Genomic DNA, 23,996 nt, shown 5'->3' with positions numbered 1-23,996 from the left:
AGGCTTAGCTACGATGATTTAAAAAAACACCTTTTTCCATAATTAACGACTAAAATTAATAGGCCTATGTAATTTTATTCATTTAGGCCTAAAAATTTGAAGATATTTTTAAAATAAACCACACAATTCTACATAATAAAATCAATTTATTTCTATAAATTAACCTTGGCTTTAGATTTCTTGATTTTCTTTTTCTTTTTAATTTTTGGATTGGAAACGTTTGTTTCATTCGCAGATTCACTCGAAAGTCCGCCATTAACCAATAATAAATTTCCTTCTTAAAAAATAATTAGCAAAGGCTTAACATTTTTTAAAAACGTCTAAGCAGTGATGGAAATTGGAAAACATACCTTTGCCTTTATTTTTCTGTTTATTCTTTTTGTTTTTCTTCTTTTTAGTTGGCGTGTTTGTGGACGTATCCTCTTCAATTTCATCTTTTTCATGCATATTTCCATTTAAAATCGTCAAACTGTCCTCAATTTTAACAGTTTTATTGGGAATTTTTGATTCATCCGATTCGGAATTCTTTCTCTTTCCATTCAATTCCGTTGGATTGTTCTCTGTTTTTCTGCGAATAGGTAATTGAAAATAGGCTTAACTGAGATGTGTTGGCGAAAATAGGCTGAACTGAGATGTGTTGGCGAAAATAGGCTTAACTTAGCTGTGTTGGCGAAAATAGGCTTAACTTAGCTGTGTTGGCGAAAATAGACTTAACTTATATGTGTAGGCGAAAATAGGCTTAACTGACTGAGATGTGTAGGCGAAAATAGGCTTAACTGACTGAGATGTGTAGGCGAAAATACTAAATAGGCTTAACTTAGATGTGTAGGCGAAAATAGGCTTAACTGACTGAGATGTGTAGGCGAAAATAGGCTTAACTGACTGAGATGTGTAGGCGAAAATACTAAATAGGCTTAACTTAGATGTGTAGGCGAAAATAGGCTTAACTGACTGAGATGTGTAGGCGAAAATAGGCTTAACTGACTGAGATGTGTAGGCGAAAATAGGCTTAACTGACTGAGATGTGTAGGCGAAAATAGGCTTAACTTACCTTGTAAGCGAAAATTAACTAAAATAATATAACAAATACTTACATTCCCAACAGTTTTTTTAAGTCTTTTAAAGTTTTCCTAATCCTCTGATCAAGTTTTGTGTTTTGAACATTTTTAATAGCTTCCGAAAATTCATTACTAACGTCGATATTATTGGTTAGATTTTTTCGAATTTGGAGTAAAGTCAAAGCAGACGACAGAAGCTCAAACATATAGGCCAATTTCACATCTTTGGACATTTCTTTCAAGGCTTCTACAAATCTTGGCATTAAACTAGACCACATTGTTGACCAATATTTCTTATTTGTGCAAATTTCCAACTTGGCCTACAATCAAAAATTAATTAATTTAAATTAATCATTCAAAAATAATTAAAAGATTAATCATACTTGAGTTATGGAATTTGCAGCAGTATGCAAGAACTTAAGAGCTTTAGTTCTCTGAAATAACCGTAGTTTTTCACTAAAAGCATAATTAGTTAATGATTCTAAAACTTCACTGGCGGCTTCCTAAAAATATTGAAAGTTATTAATGATTATGTTAGTTAATATCTACATTAAGAACGAATTAAACATTTAAAATTAAACTTACAGGACATTGAATGAAAAGTTTAGTGAAAAACTCCTGGTTTATATGAGAGTTCCTGTAAACATAAATGGCAAGGCTTAGTTAGCTGAGATGTGTAGGCGAAAATAGGCTTAGCATGAATGTAGACGAAAATAGGCTTAACTGAAATATAGACCAAAATAGGCTTAACTGAAATATAGACCAAAATAGGTTTAACTGAAATATAGACCAAAATAGGTTTAACTGAAATATAGACCAAAATAGGTTTAACTGAAATATAGACCAAAATAGGTTTAACTGAAATATAGACCAAAATAGGTTTAACTGAAATATAGACCAAAATAGGTTTAACTGAAATATAGACCAAAATAGGCTTAACTGAAATATAGACCAAAATAGGCTTAACTGAAATATAGACCAAAATAAGCTGAGATGTGTAGGCCAAAATAGGCTTAGCATAGATGTGTAGGCTTAACTGAAATATAGACCAAAATAGGCTTAAATGTGGAGGCCAAAATAGGCTTAGCATAGATGTGTAGACGAAAATAGGCTTAGCATAGACGTGTAGACGAAAATAGGCTTAGCTGAGATGTGTAGACGAAAATAGGCTTAGCATAGACGTGTAGACGAAAATAGGCTTAGCTGAGATGTGTAGACGAAAATAGGCTTAGCATAGACGTGTAGACGAAAATAGGCTTAGCATAGACGTGTAGACGAAAATAGGCTTAGCATAGACGTGTAGACGAAAATAGGCTTAGCATAGACGTGTAGACGAAAATAGGCTTAGCATAGACGTGTAGACGAAAATAGGCTTAGCATAGACGTGTAGACGAAAATAGGCTTAGCATAGACGTGTAGACGAAAATAGGCTTAGCATAGACGTGTAGACGAAAATAGACTTAGCTGAGATGTAGACGAAAATAGGCTTAGTTAGCATAGATGTAGACGAAAATAGGCTTAGCATAGATGTAGACGAAAATAGGGTTAGAATAGATGTAGACGAAAATAGGCTTAGCATAGATGTAGACGAAAATAGGCTTAGCATAGATGTAGACGAAAATAGGCTTAGCATAGATGTAGACGAAAATAGGCTTAGCATAGATGTAGACGAAAATAGGCTTAGCATAGATGTAGACGAAAATAGGCTTAGCATAGATGTAGACGAAAATAGGCTTAGTTAGCTGCGATGTAGACTAAAATAGGCTTAAGAATACCAAAACCCAAACACTTACACATTCTCAAAATATTCCTTTAGAAGTTTCTCAAAAGCACCAGCATACCACTTTAAATTTAAATTAAACAATTAAATTAAATCTAAATAACAACTTAGTAAATATAATTTCAACTTACAGCATCCTCGTCATCACTGTTGTCGTCATCAGAAAGTTTCTTAGTACAAACAACCAAATAAACGCAAACATTGCTAATCTCCTTAGATATCCTGAGATCAGTGGCAAGCTTTAATTTCTCAATTAATTCAGTGAATAACTTTTCCAAATCAGTTTGGCTGACATTGTCAACATTACGGAACTTTAATTATTAATTAAGAAGAAAATTAAGTTAAATTAATTAACGTAAAAACTTTGTCGGAAAGATAGAAAATTATACCTTATTGGCGCTCGTTAGATTTTCCAAAGTCTTTACAATCTTTTCTAAAAACAATGTTTGATTCTTATTTCCAACTGCAAAATGGAGTCCCGAAATTAATGGCGGAATACACTGCAGAATATGGCTTAACGGAGGTTCCAATTTGATATATTTTATAATCAAATCCAAGCACTTCATTCTAAAATTCATTATAAACTGTTCCCCTTCATCCATTTTCTTGGATTTAACTCTTCCTCTAAAAGCTGCCGAAATAGCGTTATCCAGTTTAAACATTTCAGAATCTGATAGATATTCTTCGTCCGAATCTTCATCCTTATCGGCAGCCGGACCCAAAGCTTTTGCTACTTTATCAATAAATTCTTTATCTGGTTCAGTAGTAATGCTAGAAATGACACTAGATTCATCATCAGAACAGCTTGCTGATTCAAATTCAACTTCTTCGTCATCTGGAATAATTTTAGGCTTAATGACTCGGCAAAATCTTTAAATAAGCCAAGGCTTAATGACGCAGCATATAAAAAAAAATTGAGCCAAGGTTTAATGACGCAGCATTATAAAAAAAATTGAGCCAAGGTTTAATGACTCAGCATTATAAAAAAAATTGAGCCAAGGTTTAATGACTCAGCATTATAAAAAAAATTGAGCCAAGGCTTAATGACGCAGCATTATAAAAAAAATTGAGCCAAGGTTTAATGACTCAGCATTATAAAAAAAAATGAGCGAAGGCTTAATGACTCAGCATTATAAAAAAAAATTGAGCCAAGGTTTAATGACTCAGCATTATAAAAAAATTGAGCCAAAATTTAATGACTCAGCATAAAAAATACGCCAAGATTTAATGACTCAGCATAAAAAATACGCCAAGATTTAATGACTCAGCATAAAAAATACGCCAAGATTTAATGACTCAGCATAAAAAATACGCCAAGATTTAATGACTCAGCATAAAAAATACGCCAAGATTTAATGACTCAGCATAAAAAATACGCCAAGATTTAATGACTCAGCATAAAAAATACGCCAAGATTTAATGACTCAGCATAAAAAATACGCCAAGATTTAATGACTCAGCATAAAAAATACGCCAAGGTTTAATGACTCAGCATAAAAAATACGCCAAGGTTTAATGACTCAGCATAAAAAAATAACAGCTAAGGCTTAATGACTCAGCATAAAAAGATAAACCACGGCTTAATGACTCAACATAAAAACATAACAGCTAAGGCTTAATGACTCAGCATAAAAAAAAACAGCTAAGGCTCAATGACGCAGCAAAAATTAATAAAAAAAAGTCAAGGCTTACCACTTTCATCCACTTCCTCATCTTCTCCAACCAAATCTTTCTCTTTCTCGGGTAATATAACATCCAGTATCTGTTGCAACACCTTTTGATCAATTCTTGGTCCAAGAAGAGGAAAAACGGATCCAATAATATCCCGAATATAAGCAGAACCCTCAGAAAGTAGCGTCAAAAAGATATCTACAAGTACAGCAACCCAAGGAGGTTCATCCTGATCAACTGCGGCAGACCCCTTTTCTGTACTCTGTTTCTCTTTAATGGCGCGTTTGGCACATTCTTCGAGTTCCCCTATATTTTCCCCCGCTTTATTCTTTTCACTCTCAAAAAACAGAAGAAATCCAATTTGGATAAACAACGTGATAAAGATTTTATAATCTTCATCTTTTGGATTTTTCTTGCTAAGTTTAGTAAGTTTTTCGACTAAAGCGTACATGGAACTCCATTGTTCCATAATCTAAATAAATAAATAAATGAATAAAGAAATAAATAAAGAAAGAAATAAATAAAGAAATAAAGAAATAAATAAATAAAGAAAGAAAGAAATAAAGAAAGAAAGAAAGAAATAAAGAAAGAAAGAAATAAAGAAAGAAATAAAGAAAGAAAGAAAGAAAGAAAGAAAGAAAGAAAGAAAGAAAGAAAGAAAGAAAGAAAGAAAGAAAGAAATAAATAAAGAAATGAATAAATAAATAAAGAAATGAATAAATAAATAAAGAAATGAATAAATAAATAAAGAAATGAATAAATAAATAAATAAATAAATAAAGAAAGAAATAAATAAAGAAATAAATAAATAAAGAAATAAATAAAGAAAGAAAGAAATAAATAAAAATAAAGAAAGAAAGAAATAAATAAAAATAAAGAAATAAATAAATAAAGAAATGAATAAATAAAAAAATAAATAAATAAATAAAAAATAAATAAATTAATAAATAAGCAATTGAATTAATTAAGGTTTAGATTTGTATGAAACTAATTAATTACCAATTCTAGTTCAATTTGGGGCTCAAAGTTTCCGTGCGATTCCAAAATTCCATTTATTCTTCCCAATAATGGGATTAAACTATCACAAGATTGATTTAATCGTCCGTGATATCCTTGTTTTTCTTTTGGTTTTAGATATAAACTAATTCCTCTAAAAAAATTCTGACGAGAAGCTTGGACTAATGATAAAGACAAGTCGGGAATGATTTCTTTCTTCTAATTATTAAAGAAAAGATAAAATAATAATTAATTAAATTAACAATTAAGAAACGCATATTTAAATATCTCATCAAAAATTCAAATAAGCCAAGGTTTAATGACTCAGCATAAAATAAAAAAGTACGCCAAGGCTTAAGGACCACAAAAAAAATGGGTCAAGGCTTAAGGACGGAAGGAAAAAAATAGGCCAAGGCTTAAGGACAAATCAAAAAAAATAGGCCAAGGCTTAAGGATGGAACGAAAAAAATAGGCCAAGGCTTAAGGACGGCACATAAGAATAAGTCAAGCCTTAATGACTGTTGACTTGGCATTTAAACTGTCAAAAAAGTAATCTTACGCCGGATTTGTTAGGTTTTTCAGTGAAAAAACCCCATAAAAATAATTTCTCCAATAAATTAACTTTCCAATCATTATCAAGCTTATTATTGCTTATTAAAGACGTCAATTCTCTTAAAGCAAAACATTGGATTGTTCCTGAAAGTATTTTATCAGACTTTATAGCACCACCATTTTTAAAAGTCTTTTCCAATATTGAACCATATTCAACCAAACTTTCAGGAAACAGCTAGAGAAAAATTAAAATTAACAATAATTATTAATTAACAATAACAAAACTTAAGTTATTAATATTAAAAATAAATAATTATATTAATCTAATAAATCTTACATTACGAACTATTCCAGACAAATATTTAGTTCTGGTTTCATTGTCTGTTAATAAAGTTCCAGGTCTAAATAAATAGATGTGAAATTTAATTAAATTTGAATTAAATTAGTACAATTAATTAAGTACAAAGATAATCAAGAGAAACATACGGAAGTAATAGTGCATTAAGAATAACTAATTGTTTAGAGGAATCCTTTGATTCTTTCACAGAATTGACCAAGAATTCAAGCTAGAATATAATTTGATAAATAATATTTAATTTGATATTTAATTATATAAATTAATATTTAATTATATAAATTAATATTTAATTATATAAATTAATATTTAATTATATAAATTAATATTTAATTATATAAATTAATATTTAATTATATAAATTAATATTTAATTATATAAATTAATATTTAATTATATAAATTAATATTTAATTATATAAATTAATATTTAATTATATAAATTAATATTTAATTATATAAATTAATATTTAATTATATAAATTAATATTTAATTATATAAATTAATATTTAATTATATAAATTAATATTTAATTATATAAATTAATATTTAATTATATAAATTAATATTTAATTATATAAATTAATATTTAATTAAATAATTAATTAATTAATTATATAATTAATTAATTTGATAATTAACTAATTAATTATATAATTAATTAATTATATAATTAATTAATTATATAATTAATTAATATATAATTATAAAATTAATTAATATTTAATTAATTACTTAACCAAAATTAATAGGATTTTATTATTACCAATTGTTTAGAAGCGGAAAATAATGGATGATGATTAATCTTAACACTTTTCATAACAACAGTTACCAGATTAGCTGATAAAATTGTTTTTAACTAAAAAATAGACGAAAAATAGGTTTAGAATGATCAAAACTGAAAGGTACCATCTACTTCTATTCTAAAACAAATGAAAACATACTTTATCAACTTTTATATCTACTGACATCAACATCTTAACCAATTCAAAGATTAAAAATGTTCTTTCAAATTGATTCTTCTCCATTAAATTTTCACCAACGGCAGTTTTCCAAAATTCATTAAAATACTCAGATTTATAAACATTATTGACAATTTCTTTCCATAATGGATGAAGTACGGGGTAAACGTTAATAGTTTGTTTCAAAACATTGGCAACATCGTTATAACTCTCTTGATTAATTATGGGGTTATAACCCCAATATTCCAAGACATATTCATTGTCAATTACACTCTAAAGAAAGTTTAAGTTTTTAACATTTTTATTAAGCCCTGCGTGTTATTATTTAACATGGGAGTAAATAAAACATACCCCAAAACATTTTTGACACGTTAAAATTAGCCATAAATCCTGTGGAGTACAATTTTGCCATCCAACAGTTAATTTATCCTCAATTGCAGGTTTGACAAACGTTTCAAAGTTCTCAGGGGTAATTTGATGCAATAAATCATTAAAAATATTGATCACCGCTACTTGGATGTAACTTCTTTTAGAGGCAATTTCAAATAGTGTTTGAACCAAGGATGTTAAGAGTGAAGGTTCATTCTTAAGCCTATTAGAGCGGACAATAGCCTCATATGCTAAAGCTCTACCTATAAATGTTTGCCCCTTTTCCTTTAAAACAATAGAAATTAAACTAATTAGCTTAAACACGAACAACTAAAGTTAACTGTACTCTAACTCACAGCTTTGGAGCCTGCAATAGGTTGATATTTCTCAAGATATTCAAGTATTTGTGTAAGACTAATTACAGGGAACTTTTTTAATAGCTATAAAACGATAGCAATGAAGATTAATTGTTATAAATTAAACTAAATGAGATTAAAGTTTGTTTATCTTACAAGAGTTAATGTAACAGAAAAACCCTGCCTTGCAGCATCTCTATACGAACTAATTCCTTTTATTAATCTTTCTACGGTGTATTGTAAATCATCTGATACTTCACCAGCCTTTAATTACATATTTTAATCAAGATTAAATTATATTTTATCAAAATTAGATAGCTAACACGCAGTTGAGAAGTTAAGCCTTGGTCACTTACCTTGCAACCTTTTTGTTTTTCGATTAAAATCTTTATTATTTTTTCAGCATTTTGTAGCCTAATATTTTTATCGGTCGTTGCGATCTTCCAGAATGATTTTAATAAATGTTCATTAGTACTTCTAACCGTAAAAGCGGCTACAGGTTCATTAAATTCAGAGTCCGAATCCATTATTGTTTCTCAAGAAAAATTGCCATGCGGTCAGGAACGAAGGAAGCACGTTTCAAACTAGAGTTACGAGTATCGCCATTTTGAAATTTACAGTCACGTGATATTAAAGCGCCAATCATTGGGAGTTTATTTATAACCTAAATTTTGGACAACCAATAAAATTATAAAGACCTTTGAACCCAAGAACTTAAGCAGACGATAATTAAAAAGTCTTGTGATCAGCGGACTTAGGATTAACTTTTTATTATTAAAAACAAGTATTTAAATTAATTAAGTTAATAATAATGGAATCAACTGATATTAAATTCAAACTTTCCCAAGAACTAAGGTCAGGAAACGAAGCACGTTTCAAACTAGGGTTACTAGAGTATCGCCATTTTGAAATTTACGATCATGTGATATAAAAGCGCCAATCATTGCGAGTTTATTTATAACCTAAATTTTGGACAACCAATCAAATTATAAAGAGCTTTGAACCCAAGAACTTAAGCAGACGATAATTTAAAAGTCTTGTGATCCGCGGGTTAGGATTAACTTTTTATTATTAAAAACAAGTATTTAAATTAAGTTAACTATAATGGAATCAACTGATATTAAATTCAAACTTTCCCAAGAACTAACTGAATCAATTAAAGATAAAATGGAAGTTTTAGACACGAATTTGCGAAAGAAATTTAGGGAAAAACTTCAAAACAAAGTGTTGACCTATGAACAAATCCGCGAACTCTACCAAAATTTTTGTTTAAAAAACGAACATATAGGTACATTTAACCAAAATTAATTATATTTAAACCCTAATTAACTTAATTAAACGTAGAAAACTTCAAATACTTCCATGAATGGGTTGAAAACAGTGAAATTATTTATCCTTCCATACCAATCCCAAAAAGAGTAAGCCTTGGACTTAAGCCTTGGTTTTAAAACCTAATTAAACGTTTTAATTTAATTTAATTTAAATTAAGAGCGCTGAATATGAAGCTAGAATCGAAAGATTAAAGAAAGAACAAGCCCAAAGAGACTATAACAAAATGACACTTAATGTGGATAACAAAGCTTTGAAGGAAACACACGGACCAGTTATAAATGAAGTCAAATTATTAAGATCTCAGATGTTTGCTGTCATGAATTTTATTCTAACTGTTGGAGGAACGTTTATGTTTGGTTATAAAGCTGTAGAATATTCTTTAAACACTCCCATCATTCCTGCAGTAAGTTTAATTAATTAACAGTTAAGGCTTAATTAATTATTTTAATTAAAATAATAATTATTAATATTATTATTTCATTATAGCAAGTCATGACTGGCATGATTTTAGCTACCATTGTTGCCGTTGCGGAATTATATTTCTTAGCAAAAATAATTTAAATAAATGTAATAAGTCATATTTTGTATAATTGTAAATCATCCTTTATTAATTAATAAATATATAATTATTTATTTAAAAAACATTAATTATACATAATCAAGAATATTAATAAACATCGATTCAAAAATATCTGTTATAAATTAATTTTCTGGTCAATTATTTCACAAACACTATTTAACTACACTCCTAAACCCTGTCACAAAGTTTCACAAAACCTTTAAAAATTATTTGGAAACATTCTTAAAATTTGGATGTATCTCTTCCAAAAAGAATTGTTTTTAACCAATCCATAGGAACCTGCATTCTTAAACGCCAACTTCCCAAACGCGTTAAATAAGCAGAACGCCATAAAAACCAAGATGTAACACCTAAGAGCTTACTAATTAGGCTTAACTAAATGTTTTAAAACTAAAAGTTCATATAACATAACTGATTATAGTTTAAAAGAATGGCTGCTTTGCTTTTTCTAAATATAAAAGGAATTAAATATTAAAATTAAATAAATGATCCCTTATTACAAATTAATTATCATTTAATTAGTCTTAAAAACGAGGACCACTGCGCCGCCATTTTGTTTAGTGGTATCTGCTACAGGATTGGCTGAATCTCTCTGCCAATGAGAATTCAGCCAATCCTGTTTCTGTAGCAGACGCCACTAAACAAAATGTCCGCGCAGTAGTCCCCGTTTTTTAATGCTAATTATAATATTGTAATAAGAGATAATTCATTTTATTTTAATTTTAATATTTAAATTAAATAAATGATCTCTTATTACAAATTAATTAACATTTAATTAGTCTTAAAAAGTTAAAAACGAGGACCACTGCGCCGCCATTTTGTTTAGTGGCATCTGCTACAGGATTGGCTGAATTCTCTCTGCCAATGAGAATTCAGCCAATCCTGTTCCTGTAGCAGACGACACTAAACAAATGGCGGCGCAGTAGTCCCCGTTTTTTAATGCTAATTATCATATTGTAATAAGAGATAATTCATTTTATTTTAATTTTAATATTTAATTCCTTTTATTTAAGGTATAATCTGTTATGTTACCCAAACTTTTAATTGAACCTGATCTCTTACCTTGTAGTTTGAAGTCAGGTAAATCAGTCAGAGCTTTATAACCACCGATATAAGCCAACATTCCCATAGATTGGAATTTGAAGGGTTCAACTTTACTTGTCGCTAAATCTTTGTTTGTAATACTCTTGTTAAGTATGTTCTCTGCCAAATATCGACCTTGTCTCTCGGCAACTTGGGCTGTCATTGGTAGGGGTCCATCTGTGACGCAAGAACAATCTCCCAAGGCAAAAACATTGCCTGAAGGATCTCCTTGAACTCTTAAATAGTTGTCAACGAGAATTTGACCTTGTTTATTTTTGGGAAGGTCAAGTGATTTCGTGAAAGGTTGGGGAGCTAAGCCTGTGCTCCATACAACTAGACCACATGGTATTTCAGAACCATCAGCTAAAACAACTCTGTCTTTTTTAACTTCTGTGGGGACAAATATCAAATACTTTCATTAATTTAGTGTTAGGCTAAGTGGCAGGGCTCTTTGTTAGGCCAAAGTAGGCTTAGTGACAGGACTCTTTGTTAGACCAAAGTAGGCTTAGTGAGTCGGCTCTTTGTTAGACTTAAGTAGGCTTAGTGACAGGGCTCTTTTCTAGACCAAAGTAGGCTTAGTGGCCGGGCTCTTTGTTAGGCCAAAGTAGGCTTAGTAGCCGGGCTCTTTGTTAGGCCAAAGTAGGCTTAGTGACAGGGCTCTTTGTTAGACCAAAGTAGGCTTAGTGACAGGACTCTTTGTTAGGCCAAAGTAGGCTTAGTGAGTCGGCTCTTTGTTAGGCCAAAGTAGGCTTAGTGAATCGGCTCTTTGTTAGACCAAAGTAGGCTTAGTGAGTCGGCTCTTTGTTAGGCCAAAGTAGGCTTAGTGAATCGGCTCTTTGTTAGACCAAAGTAGACTTAGTGACCGGGCTCTTTGTTAGACCTAAGTAGGCTCAGTGACCGGGCTCTTTGTTAGGCCAAAGTAGGCTTAGTGACAGGGCTCTTTGTTAGACCAAAGTAGACTTAGTGACCGGGCTCTTTGTTAGACCTAAGTAGGCTCAGTGACCGGGCTCTTTGTTAGGCCAAAGTAGGCTTAGTGACAGGGCTCTTTGTTAGACCAAAGTAGGCTTAGTGACAGGGCTCTTTGTTAGACCTAAGTAATCTTAGTGAGCCGGCGCTTTGTTAGACCTAAGTAGGCTTAGTGACAGGGCTCTTTGTTAGACCTAAGTAGGCTTAGTGAGTCGGCTCTTTGTTAGACCTAAGTAGGCTTAGTGAGTCGGCTCTTTGTTAGACCAAAGTAGGCTTAGTGGCCGGGCTCTTTGTTAGGCCAAAGTAGGCTTAGTGACCGCGCTCTTTGTTAGACCAAAGTAGGCTTAGTGACAGGACTCTTTGTTAGGCCAAAGTAGGCTTAGTGAGTCGGCTCTTTGTTAGACCAAAGTAGGCTTAGTGGCCGGGCTCTTTGTTAGGCCAAAGTAGGCTTAGTGGCCGGGCTCTTTGTTAGGCCAAAGTAGGCTTAGTGGCCGGGCTCTTTGTTAGACCAAAGTAGGCTTAGTGAGCCGGCGCTTTGTTAGACCTAAGTAGGCTTAGTAACTGAGTTATTTGTTAGGCCTAAGTAGTCTGAATGACTATAACAAACCTATAACTGAAGATTTCACCAAATGAAACCTTTCCCTTTGTTGAATTTTCTTCTCTGCATAAGACCTAAGCCGGTTGTCAAAGTTCCTAAGAATGGCGTCTGACTCAACAAGAGTTACTTGAATAAGTTTTTGCTCGTGCTTATAGAGCCTTGAAACATCCTGCTGCACAAAATCATATAATTCGGCACCAAATTCGACTCCAGTTGGTCCACCACCAACTATAACTGTGTGTAGGAGTCTTAACCTCTCTGATACTGAAATTCCAGGCTCACTAGCCAACTCGAAATTACTAAGGATACGATTACGTATCTCTCTGGCATGGTGTAGTTCCTGAAACAGTGGAAAAACCATAAGAAAACTGTTAAAATTATCAAATTTAATAATTTACTTTTAAGAAGAAAGCATGCTCTGCCACACCAGGGACTCCAAAAGTGTTATTTAGACTTCCAACACCGATGACAAGCTTGTCATAGTTGCAAGTATACTTTAATTGAGGATTGACTTGGTTTTCACAAGTCAGTTGTTGTTTGGTTAAATCAAGACCAGTAGCATATGCAAGACGAAATTGGTCATCATCCTCGAAGCCCAGGTTACGTACTGGCTCCACAATCGATCTAAAAGGATATTATTTGAAATGATCACAATATTAAATCACCTACGGATGGTTTTACCTGAACTCCAACGTCCCAACTGTCGTACTACACAACAAGGGTGTGAATAAAAAATGATTTCGTGGTGAAACTACGATTACTTTGTACATTTTACGATTAACACTACGTAAAACACTGTAACCTCCCCATCCAGTACCTAAAATAACTAAAGTTTTGCTCATTTTTGTAAAGTTTAGGTAAAATCACGTGTTTTCAACCGGTTTTAATAAAATTCAATGTTATGTCCAAGGCCTAAGTATTTCTGAGTTTTGACGCTTGATAAGCAGACGATTTTTCTCTTTAAAAATGGCCGGCAAGTCCGGCAACTTATGAAAGTTTACATTTTACGATTTACACTACGTAAAACACTGTAACCTCCCCATCCAGTACCTAAAATAACTAAAGTTTTGCTCATTTTTGTAAAGTTTATGTAAAAACACGTGCTTTCAACCGGCTTAAATAAAATTCAATGTTATGACCAAGGCCTAAAGCTTTGAACTTTTGAACTTTTGACACTTGATAAGCAGACGATTCGATTTTCGTCTTTAAAAATGGCCGGCAACTTATGAAATTTTCCCCGACGTTATTGAATAATTTCAAATTATTTAGTAAATATTTTTATTTCTTAACTCTTTAACCTGTTATAAAAGTTGTAATTTAGTTATAAAATAATAATAATTCGGAAAATTTATAGGGTTACTAACGAGTGACCAATATTTGTACTCTTTTAGCTAAGCCTTGGTCATAATAATGATGAATGCCCTATGGAAAATCGCCGGTTCGAGGTCGAGGTGTTTACCCCGAATAAATTGCAGATTTTTGCAAACAACTAGTACAAATCGTTTTGCTGACCCTCACGAACCCGAATATTTAGAGCTTCTAAAACCACAAATCCCCGTTTACGAACTTATAAATATTCAAATTAAAGGCTATGACTTCACCACATTGGAACATTACGCTCAATATGTCCATAACATTGTAAACAAATTTAATATTAAAGTTGTTAACGCCTGGGCTACCCCTAACCAATCCCTAAATGTATCAACATTTAAACCTCACAGCACATCAGTCCTTAGTTCATACCAAATTAAAATCTATGAACGTAATGTTCAAGTTGAAAACTTGCCAGCAGTTACAACTCCGTTACTTATTGAAATGATACAAAATGCTCTTCCCGAGGGTGTTACATTAAGTTTAATCCCTCATAATCAAGAGATAGAAGATGATTTATACATACCTGATTTGGAATTAGAGTCATTACGAAAACAATTAGACGAAATTGAGAATCCCTTTGTTCACGGAAAGAAGAAATAGGCTTAGGAAAAAATGTATGATAAATAAATAAACCTTCAATTAATGCTGTTTTGAAGTGTTAGACCCCCTTTTTGGTTTGAATTTAAGTAAATATGACGTGAAACTACACTAATCTCTAAGTTGAGCATTAAAAATAACCCGAAAATGATTATTTCCTGACCTAATGACCTTCAATGCTAAGCCTTTGTAATTATTTATTTTTAAGCCAAGGCTTAATGTAAGCCTTGGTTAGGAAATAAAAGAATGGAAAGAAGAAATAGACTAAAATGTATTTGAAAAATAGGCTTAGGAAACAAACAAATGTATAATAAATAAATAAATAAACCTTGAATTAATGCTGTTTTGAATATTTATTCAACATTTTTCTACAAACATTGGTTTTCTCTGTACAAGCTTTATCACATATAAATGATTTTTTTTTTTTAAATAACGGAAATTGCGTTCTTCTAAGTGTTAGACCCCCTTTTATGTTTGAATTTAAGTAAATATGACGTGAAACTACACTAATCTCTAAGTTTGAGCATTAAAAATTAAGATTATAACCCGAAAATGATTATTCCCTGACCTAATGACCTTCAACGCTAAGCCTTTGTAATTATTTTATTTTAAGCCTTGGTTAGGAAATAAAAGAATGGAAAGAAGAAATAGACAATGTATTTGAAAAATAGGCTTAGGAAATACAAATGTAAAATAAATAAATGAATAAACCTTTAATTAATGCTGTTTTGAATATTTATTCAACATTTTTCTACAAACATTGGTTTTCTCTGTACAAGCTTTATCACATATAAATGATTTTTTTTTTTTTTAAATAACGGAAATTGCGTTCTTCTAAGTGTTAGACCCCCTTTTATGTTTGAATTTAAGTAAATATGACGTGAAACTACACTAATCTCTAAGTTTGAGCATTAAAAATTAAGATTATAACCCGAAAATGATTATTTCCTGACCTAATGGCCTTCAACGCTAAGCCTTTGTAACTAAGTTTTTAAGCCAAGGCTTAATGTAAGCCTTGGTTAGGAAATAAAAGAATGGATGGTAAACTATTGCAGCTATAAAGTAATAATGAAATATGTTAATAAAGTAATTAAAAAGGAGTATTTCCTGACCTAATGACCTTCAAAGCTAAGCCTTTGTAACTATATTTCATTTTAAGCCAAGGCTTAATGTAAGCCTTGGTTAGGAAATAAAAGAATGAATGGAAAACTATTGCAGCTATTCAGTAATAATGAAATATGTTAAGAAAGTAATTAAAAAGGAGGTTTTACACTTTAAAGAAGTTAATTAACCGTTAAATGTCTTTTTTTTTTTGTATTATTTTGTTTAAAATTAAAAGAAAAATCGCTAAACTTTCACTTCGGCGATTTTCTTTCAGTTTTTTTGTTAAAAAAAAGGAAACCCCAAGGAAAGTCAATGTTTTTTTTTTTTACTCTTTCAGTTTCAGAACAACATGGATTGTGCCTGACTGTATTGAGTCAGATGTTGGTATTGAGGTCGGTCTTCTAGTCGATCATAGTCTAGATGGAACTCCTTGGCAACTTTTCTCCAATTAACAGCGTCAAAGAAGTAGTACGTGCCCCTTTCATAGGTAGACGTCTTTTCCGTTGGAACCATACCAGGAGCTCGAGTAATCCAGACTCGATCGTCTTTATGGAACCTCCAGTCTCGATTATGTCTAAAAAAATTAGATGAATTTGCTGCAAGGTTTCCAAATCACCGACTTCCCCCCCCCCCTTACCAACTTCCAGTTCCGTTTTAGCCTAAAACTGATCTAAATCCCTCAAGTACTGAACTGAATCCATTCCCTTAAGCCATAGTCAACTCAATCACGCAATATCAAACTGAGTCTTTTCAGTTCAGACAAACCCAACTTCAAAACACAGATCTGAACTAAACCCTTTCAGTTCAGCCATAGCCAACTCGATCACACAATACTGAACTAAAACCTTCCAGTTCAGCCATAGCCAACAGGATAAAGGAGTATTGAACTGAATCCAAAGCCAACTCAATCACACAATACTGAACTAAACCCTTTCAGTTTAGCCATAGCCAACTCGATCACACAATACTGAACTAAATCCTTTCAGTTTAGCCATAGCCAACAGGATCAAGGAGTACTGCACTGAACCCATTACTTTAACCTATAGCCAACCCGATCACACTGTACTGAACAGAATCCTTTCAATTAACCCATAGCCAACCCACTCACGCTTTCACATCCCCAAGAGCTGCTAGGCCTTTACCCTTTACTTACAATTCAGCTGCCGACATGACTTGCAGGATATCACCTCCATACATATAGAAGAGAAAGAAGAGCAAATCTTCACCGTATCGATTTAACTTAACCGTTGCTAGCTTTTCCCTGTTAGCGGGACTCATTAAATACTCCTGAGGTATCATATACTCTAAAAAACAAACGGAAAAACAATAAAAACAACCCTAAACCCAACAAAAACAAACACATCAAGTTCATACCAATATCTTGAGGCCTACAAGGATGATCGGCCCATGGTCCCGCAAAAGTTGGATAAAGATTACTGCCAAAAACAATTTTAATGAAAAATGAAGAGGGATATTCTCTGAGGGGAAACTCGGACAAATACATTTGATCATACTCGGGGGAATTGAGGTTCAAACCGAGTGTGGTTAAATCACTCCCCAACGCCAATGAAACTAAATTAGGATCCGTTTCAGCCACCCTGATGAATGTTAAGAGTCCCACCATTCCAAACTGATCCGTTACCATACCACTGGGAATATTCATGACTCGACCTATTATTTATAGAGAGAGAGAGAGAGAAAAAACAAGAAATGGCCTCCAAAGATTAATGTGTACTTGAGCTATGGACTAAATTGGGAAATATAATATTATAATTGGGAGATAATTTGATATTTTATTTATTTATTTATTTGGAGTGTTGGGAATTGTTTTTTTACGAACCATCTTTTGTTGTTTGAATTCCTCGTTTTTGATTCTGTGATTTCTCACCATGGAATCGTAGACTATCCTTAGAATCATTTAAACTCTGAAATTGGAATGGTTTTTCGTGTTCAGGTAATGTTTTAAGGGATTCTTTGCATGTTCAGGTGTGTTTTAAGGCAATATTTAAGTTCGGAGACGTTTTAATATAACTTTCAAAGTTCAGGGATGTTTTTAAAATTAAATTTGCAAGTCCAGGGATGTTAAGGGATTTTTTGGAAAAACCTTTGATGTTCAGGAATTATTGGGGTAAACCTTTTGATGTTCAGGGATTTTTTTTAATTAAACCTTTTGATGTTCAGGGATTTTTTTTAATTAAACCTTTTGATGTTCAGGGATTTTTTTTTAATTAAACCTTTAAGATGATCACGGATATGTTTTTATTAAACCTTTAAGATGTCCAGGGTGTTTTTTTTAAAAAACCCTTTAAGATGTTCAGGGATTTTTTTTTTAAAAAACCCTTTAAGATGTTCAGGGATTTTTTTTAAAAAAAAAACCTTTAAGATGTTCAGGGATTTTTTTTTAAAAAAAACCTTTAAATGTTCAGGGATTTTTTTTAAAAAAAAACCTTTAAGATGTTCAGGGATGATTTTTTATTAAACCTTTAAGATGTTCAGGGATGATTTTTTATCAAACCTTTAAGATGTTCAGGGATTTTTTTTATTAAACCTTTTGATGTTCAGGGATTTTTTTTATTAAACCTTTTGATGTTCAGGGATTTTTCATTAAACCTTTTGATGTTCAGGGATTTTTCATTAAACCTTTAAGATGTTCAGGGATTTTTTTATTAAACCATTGAGATGTTCAGGGATTTTTTTATCAAACCATTAAGATGCTCTGGGACTTTTTTTTATTAAACCTTTAAGATGTTCAGGGATTTTTTTAAAAAACCTTTAAGACGTTCAAGGATTTAAAAAAAAACCTTTAAGATGTTCAGGGATTTTTTTAAAAAACCTTTAAGACGTTCAAGGATTTAAAAAAAAAAACCTTTAAGATGTTCAGGGATTTTTTAAAAAAAAAAACCTTTAAGATGTTCAGGGATTTTTTGAGGAAAAAAAACCTTTAAGATGTTCAGGGATTTTTTTTAAAAAAAAAACCTTTAAGATGTTCAGGGATTTAAAAAAAAAAACCTTTAAGATGTTCAGGGATATTTCAAAGAAATGTTGCAGACATTCAAAGAACTTATTTTTACTAAACTTAAATTAAATTAGATTCTCAGCAAAGCTTTAAAGTGAACATTAGATGTTCAGGGACGGTCCCATACTTACAGATTTATTGAGATCTTGATTGATTTCTTGCGCTATAAAACACAACCAAAAACAAATCCATACCATTAACAACTCCTACCACCGTAAACAAATAAAATAGCGGCTAAAAAATACAAAATAAACAAAACGAAACTAACTTTGAGAACCAGGTAAGGCAGGAAAATCTTCATTATGAATTTGGAACTCATTAGACTCGCTAGTCGGCTGCTTAACCATCCCAACTAAAATCAAATTTCATTAAGGAAAAGGGACAAAACAAAACAAAAAAGAAACTCGAGTTAAAACAAAACATCGCATCCTTTGATCCGAAAACCAGTCGTTTTCAGTTTAAATTATTATTTTTCTACCATAAGGTGGTCTACCAGCCATAGGATTCGATGGTAAATTTGATCCTAAGCCTTCTTGTTGTCCTCTATTCGTCAAAACTGGAAATTCTGATAAGTCGAGAGCTATGATGAGAATATTGTGAGATTCCCACATTTCTCCGAGAAATATCTCGACTCTCTTTTCTAAAATTGAAAACTTCCTTCTTACCTGTTCCCATTAGACCGTGATGTAATCCCCTACCACTATGAGATAATCCAAACCCTGTCAAACTGGTACTACTAAACCAAATTTAATTTTGTACTAATTAGTTTTACTAAACGGTAAATTAAACAGCTTTTTCCAAAATGGGGTAGAGTCAAGTGAAAATGGGTGGGTTGAAGTTGAAATTTAACTAAACATCTTTAAAAAGGGTTGCTAACATAAAGTGAACAGGAAATTGGTCTAAAATGATCTAAATTTAACTGTTTCCAACATCAAAATACAGTATGATACAAAACTAATTTAGATTACAAATATATTTTATATATTCTGTATCAACTATGTACATTGTCTTAGACAGGGTTCATATAACTTTTGGAAAACTTATGTCCCTGAGTTTTCCAGGTTTTTTCCCCATATATTTCCAAGAGTTTCCAGGATTTTTTCCCCATATATTTCCAAGAGTTTCCAGGATTTTTTCCCCATATATTTCCCAGAGTTTTCCAGGTTTTTTCCCCATATATTTCCAAGAGTTTCCAGGATTTTTTCCCCATATATTTCCAAGAGTTTCCAGGATTTTTTCCCCCTATATATTTCCAAGAGTTTCCAGGATTTTTCCCCCTATATATTTCCAAGAGTTTCCAGGATTTTTTCCCCATATATATTTCCAAGAGTTTCCAGGATTTTTTCCCCCTATATTTCCAAGAGTTTCCAGGATTTTTTCCCCATATATTTCCAAGAGTTTCCAGGATTTTTTCCCCATATATTTCCAAGAGTTTGCAGGATTTTTTCCCCATATATTTCCAAGAGTTTCCAGGATTTTTTCCCCATATATATTTCCAAGAGTTTCCAGGATTTTTTCCCCATATATTTCCAAGAGTTTCCAGGATTTTTTCCCCATATATTTCCCAGAGTTTTCCAGGTTTTTCCCCCATATATTTCCAAGAGTTTCCAGGATTTTTTCCCCATATATTTCCCAGAGTTTTCCAGGTTTTTTCCCCCATATATTTCCCAGAGTTTTCCAGGTTTTTCCCCCCATATATTTCCCAGAATTTCTCTTCCCCCCCCCCCAAATATTTCCCAGAATTTCTCTTTCCCCCCCCCCCCAAATATTTCCCAGAGTTTCTCTTTTTTCCCCCCAAATATTTCCCAGAGTTTTCCAGGTTTGAAGCAACCCCTTCAGAGCAAACTTACCTCACTAGTTTCCCTGAGATTTTTGTCATTTATTTATTTCCCTGTTTTCCAGGTTTGTATGAACCTTGTTAGATATGGGATATTTTATTTTCAAATAGTGAAGGACCTTATTTACAACTTAAGATAATTTCAAAGTCACAAAAGTCAAGGCTACCAAAGATTTTTGTCAAGATAATACTAACTGGACTTATCATTTTTAAACTTGTTTGTACTGAAACAGAGGAAGTTTCCCCCCCCCCCCATTAAGACAGTAAGTTGAAAGTTCAAATTTAAGTTAAAATTTTCAAAGAAACTGTGTCACATTTTGGCCTATTTTTGGATTCATTAGGTTAATTTTGCCCATTTTCGGACTACTTTAAGCTAAGTATAAGTATTCTGGGTAAGTCTTAGGAGATATTTTGAATTAAATCACATGTTGCAAGGGACTTAATTAAAATTAATTAGACTTTATAGCGAGTTTTGGAAATTCCCTATGCATCTAACAGTGCCTTAATACTCTCCCTTCAATGCACAGTTCTTCACTAAAGGTTTCTTTTTCTTCTTTTGGCATTTCCAGTGCTGCCAGACCGTTTTAAAGCCGATAAAGAAGACTTAACAGTTCAATTTGAGTCAGTACTTGACCAACTTGACTCACAAATGGCCTGACAACACTTTAATGAAGTTAAATCTGAGAGAATGGGGTAAGGAATGTTCTCTAACCCCTTTTGTGAATAAACTATACTCTAATGTCACAACATGTTAACTTCCCATACTCTAATAGTAATGATAGATTTGTATCAAGAATTTATACCAATTCACACCTTTTTAAGGTTTTTGTGTAACAAACCTCATTTTCACAAAACTCTCCCCTTAATCAACATTAATTTATGCAATTAAAATTAATTTAATTACCCTGGAACAGATATCCCAATACCCATCAGCCTCTTCATCTCATGATTAATACCAGGAGCATTTAACCCCCTACTCGACAACCCTCTTGATAACAGACTAAGAATACAATCATTAATTAATTAATTTAATTAATTAATCCCAAATTCTAAGCCTAAATTAATTAAAAATAACTATAACTATAATATTCACCTATTCGGAGATGCTTGTTGAGACGGAAGATTATTTGGCAGACTTGTAGGAAAATTAGGAATCCCTGAACTAGTTGGCGTTACGTGACCCGGTAAATGACTCCCCCCTGCGTTAAGCCTACCGGGAAACTGCTGAACTCCGATATTACGTAGGGATTGTTGTAAACCTGACGCTCCCATGGCTAAAATTAGTTTAATTACCTTCATAAAAGCCTTTAATTAATTATAATTAACGTACATAAAGTTGAGTTTCCAGGTTGACCATAACCACCAAATGGTTGAGATGGTGATGGTGAGGCCATAAAATTGGTATCTACAATTGTCTGTGAATAATAATAATACATGATATATTTAACTTTAATTAATGTACGTAATAATTAAACTCATTATTCATTAATAAATGCTGGTTTGAACTCTCAAACAAAGCTTTTGATATAAGTGACTTGACAAGAATAAAAATACATCGATATATGACAAAGGCTTAGAAATTCTTACAGAAGGTAGCCAAGGCTTAGCCCCAGCGTTTAAACTCATATTAGGTTAGGGTTAAGAAATAAACTATTTATTTAATTAATATAAAAGTAAATATGCATAATATACAGTAAGAATGTTTTAGATAAAATGGATAATCAGATTTTAAAACAGGAATATGAGTTGATTTTGATTTAAATATAATAATATTAGGCTTACATTTCTAATTTCTTTCGGTAAAAAAAAACATCCAGCTGCAAAAATATCGCTATTAAACAAGATGGCTTCCAATTGCGCTATTTTTTTACCTTCCCGAACAGCTGGAGCAAAAATCTTGACTTATGATTGGTTGATTTGTATCACGTGCGGTAAAAACGGTTAGCCCGGAACAGGACCGGAAATAAGAAAAATTTCTTATAGGACATTTGACTGCAAAATTTATAGGACATTGTCCACTGGAGTGTGCAAAAATAGTGTTGCATCTTCATAGTCAACCTAACAAAACTTTGAAAAATTTATTGGTCAAACTGTCCAGTGACCCCCTTAGTTTTTAAAAAAATTATGGGACATTTTAAAGTTTTATTGGACAATGTCCAGTGTCCTGTGCTTGTTTCCGGCCCTGGCCCGGAATTCTTTGTTATATTTCGACACTAGTGACATCTTATATCATTAAATTGAAATAAAAACGTAAACAAAAGTGATATATGGGCATCGTTATGACTTGGGATTGTCTTTAAATAAATTAATTAAAAATCAAGTAATTAATCCTTTAGCTAGCTTTTTAATTGCTCAAATTAGCAATCCACAAATAGTCCTTATATGATATGCTAAAATTAGGCCTACTAGATTAGGCTTAACACCTTCTATGGAGGTAGGCGGTCCTATGTTACCTGCAATTGCAACCAGGGTCCCGTTCCCACTGTTTTGCATAATAAACCATAATGTTCTTGGATAATTAATTAATTTATTTACTAATTAATTATTTGAGCAGAAAAATACCTCAGTTGTACCAGCTGATGTCTACAATCCCACGCTACCTCTAGCAGCCATAATAATATTGGGTACATCGGGTTACATATTATTTGTTACAATGTTGCTCTTTTTCCGCAAGTGTTTAAAGGTATAGCTCAGAATAGTTTAGGCAATATAGCAATTTTTTTCATACTAAAATTCGTATTAGACGAAAGGGTACCTTCAAAATTGCTGCGCGGATGACTACAGTTGCAATTGCTGCTACTGTTGTCAAGTTTGTGCTGAAGCTTGTGATTGCAAAGTACCAACTCTCAATCATTGTTTAGATGCAATTTGTCCGACAAAAGAGGTACAAACCTCATGAATTTCAATTAAAAGTTGATTGAAATGTTTAATTTTTAGAGTTTTCTACTTTTCTTTTGAGCAGCAATGCAATTGCGATTCATTATGGAGAACTTGTGATGGTTGTGGACCATCATGTCAACTTCAGTCCCCTAATTGTTCAGAGATTAATTGCGGTTGTTGCCAAGTTTCTTTTAAAAGCGCTTCCTAATCTTATATAATAGAATTATTTATGTTTATGTTTACACAATAACATCCTGGTGATTTTAGCTTGACAGTTGACAATGCACTGAATCATGTGTTCCATAATATTATTATTATTATTTGTATGAATTGCAGTTATTTATTGTCTAAATAAAAACCAATTTTTTTATACCCAAGTATGTTGTCACGTGTTTTTCGTTAAAAGTCATCATGACCTTGAAAATGGTCGATGAAGGTCGTCAAGTATACATGATTGGTGAAATCATGTCTCAGACACGTGTATTACATGTTCTAGTTTGATTGGTACTTATCTGATGTAGCTTCACTCT

General features: G+C 32.1%; 6 protein-coding genes and 1 long non-coding RNA gene across 14 annotated transcripts; 4 read left to right on the top strand and 3 right to left on the bottom strand.

The window, feature by feature from the left end:
- Positions 1-126: 126 nt before the first annotated feature.
- Positions 127-8,761, bottom strand: LOC149615795 (myb-binding protein 1A-like protein). 2 transcript variants are annotated; one of them, XM_089856732.1, is made up of 19 exons: positions 8,456-8,761; positions 8,256-8,363; positions 8,100-8,183; positions 7,726-8,028; positions 7,357-7,647; positions 7,179-7,271; positions 6,544-6,623; positions 6,395-6,458; positions 6,065-6,292; positions 5,509-5,724; positions 4,531-4,981; positions 3,228-3,673; positions 2,970-3,149; positions 2,852-2,901; positions 1,644-1,695; positions 1,442-1,561; positions 1,095-1,378; positions 351-568; positions 127-274 (listed from the first exon to the last, which is right to left on the bottom strand). In XM_089856732.1, the coding sequence occupies exons 1-19, from the start codon at positions 8,624-8,626 to the stop codon at positions 153-155; spliced, it is 3,561 nt and encodes a 1,186-aa protein (XP_089712858.1). In that variant the 5' UTR covers positions 8,627-8,761; the 3' UTR covers positions 127-152. The 2 variants fall into 2 exon arrangements, with proteins under 2 accessions (XP_089712858.1, XP_089712857.1); XM_089856731.1 differs by having other exon boundaries at positions 127-277; positions 8,456-8,758.
- A 353-nt stretch (positions 8,762-9,114) lies between these two features.
- On the top strand, positions 9,115-10,124 carry LOC149615794 (vacuolar ATPase assembly protein VMA12). The gene is made up of 4 exons (XM_089856742.1): positions 9,115-9,387; positions 9,444-9,517; positions 9,589-9,834; positions 9,918-10,124. The coding sequence occupies exons 1-4, from the start codon at positions 9,204-9,206 to the stop codon at positions 9,990-9,992; spliced, it is 579 nt and encodes a 192-aa protein (XP_089712868.1). The 5' UTR covers positions 9,115-9,203; the 3' UTR covers positions 9,993-10,124.
- On the bottom strand, positions 10,012-13,759 carry LOC149615793 (uncharacterized). The gene is made up of 5 exons (XM_089856741.1): positions 13,340-13,759; positions 13,057-13,282; positions 12,668-12,998; positions 11,074-11,484; positions 10,012-10,361 (listed from the first exon to the last, which is right to left on the bottom strand). Exons 1-5 carry the CDS (start codon positions 13,498-13,500, stop codon positions 10,234-10,236), a joined length of 1,257 nt encoding a protein of 418 aa, XP_089712867.1. The 5' UTR covers positions 13,501-13,759; the 3' UTR covers positions 10,012-10,233.
- A 21-nt stretch (positions 13,760-13,780) lies between these two features.
- mRpL48 (mitochondrial ribosomal protein L48) lies at positions 13,781-14,970 on the top strand. The gene is made up of 2 exons (XM_089856743.1): positions 13,781-13,926; positions 14,050-14,970. Exon 2 carries the CDS (start codon positions 14,069-14,071, stop codon positions 14,630-14,632), a length of 564 nt encoding a protein of 187 aa, XP_089712869.1. The 5' UTR covers positions 13,781-13,926; positions 14,050-14,068; the 3' UTR covers positions 14,633-14,970.
- Rga (CCR4-NOT transcription complex subunit regena) lies at positions 14,964-22,523 on the bottom strand. 7 transcript variants are annotated; one of them, XM_089856736.1, is made up of 13 exons: positions 22,369-22,523; positions 21,917-22,001; positions 21,680-21,860; positions 21,491-21,586; positions 19,415-19,485; positions 19,243-19,329; positions 19,018-19,101; positions 18,881-18,912; positions 17,574-17,658; positions 17,236-17,404; positions 17,108-17,169; positions 16,887-17,037; positions 14,964-16,307 (listed from the first exon to the last, which is right to left on the bottom strand). In XM_089856736.1, exons 2-13 carry the CDS (start codon positions 21,978-21,980, stop codon positions 16,073-16,075), a joined length of 1,317 nt encoding a protein of 438 aa, XP_089712862.1. In that variant the 5' UTR covers positions 21,981-22,001; positions 22,369-22,523; the 3' UTR covers positions 14,964-16,072. The 7 variants fall into 7 exon arrangements, with proteins under 7 accessions (XP_089712862.1, XP_089712863.1, XP_089712865.1 ...); XM_089856737.1 differs by having other exon boundaries at positions 19,228-19,314; XM_089856739.1 differs by having other exon boundaries at positions 19,243-19,314.
- Positions 20,881-21,279, top strand: LOC149615791 (uncharacterized). The gene is made up of 2 exons (XR_016375919.1): positions 20,881-20,978; positions 21,156-21,279. It is a non-coding gene; the product is annotated as an uncharacterized LOC149615791 (long non-coding RNA).
- A 290-nt stretch (positions 22,524-22,813) lies between the features above and the next one.
- LOC149615789 (uncharacterized) lies at positions 22,814-23,835 on the top strand. The gene is made up of 4 exons (XM_089856744.1): positions 22,814-23,020; positions 23,141-23,269; positions 23,330-23,470; positions 23,549-23,835. The coding sequence occupies exons 1-4, from the start codon at positions 23,015-23,017 to the stop codon at positions 23,672-23,674; spliced, it is 402 nt and encodes a 133-aa protein (XP_089712870.1). The 5' UTR covers positions 22,814-23,014; the 3' UTR covers positions 23,675-23,835.
- Positions 23,836-23,996: the final 161 nt, after the last annotated feature.

The sequence above is a fragment of the Phalangium opilio genome, unplaced genomic scaffold (assembly GCF_054372755.1).
Source record: "Phalangium opilio isolate 3A_F unplaced genomic scaffold, DU_Popi_V2 ptg000217l_1, whole genome shotgun sequence".
NCBI classification, from domain to species: Eukaryota; Metazoa; Arthropoda; class Arachnida; order Opiliones; family Phalangiidae; genus Phalangium; species Phalangium opilio.
This window is presented reverse-complemented; position numbering and strand designations above follow the sequence as displayed.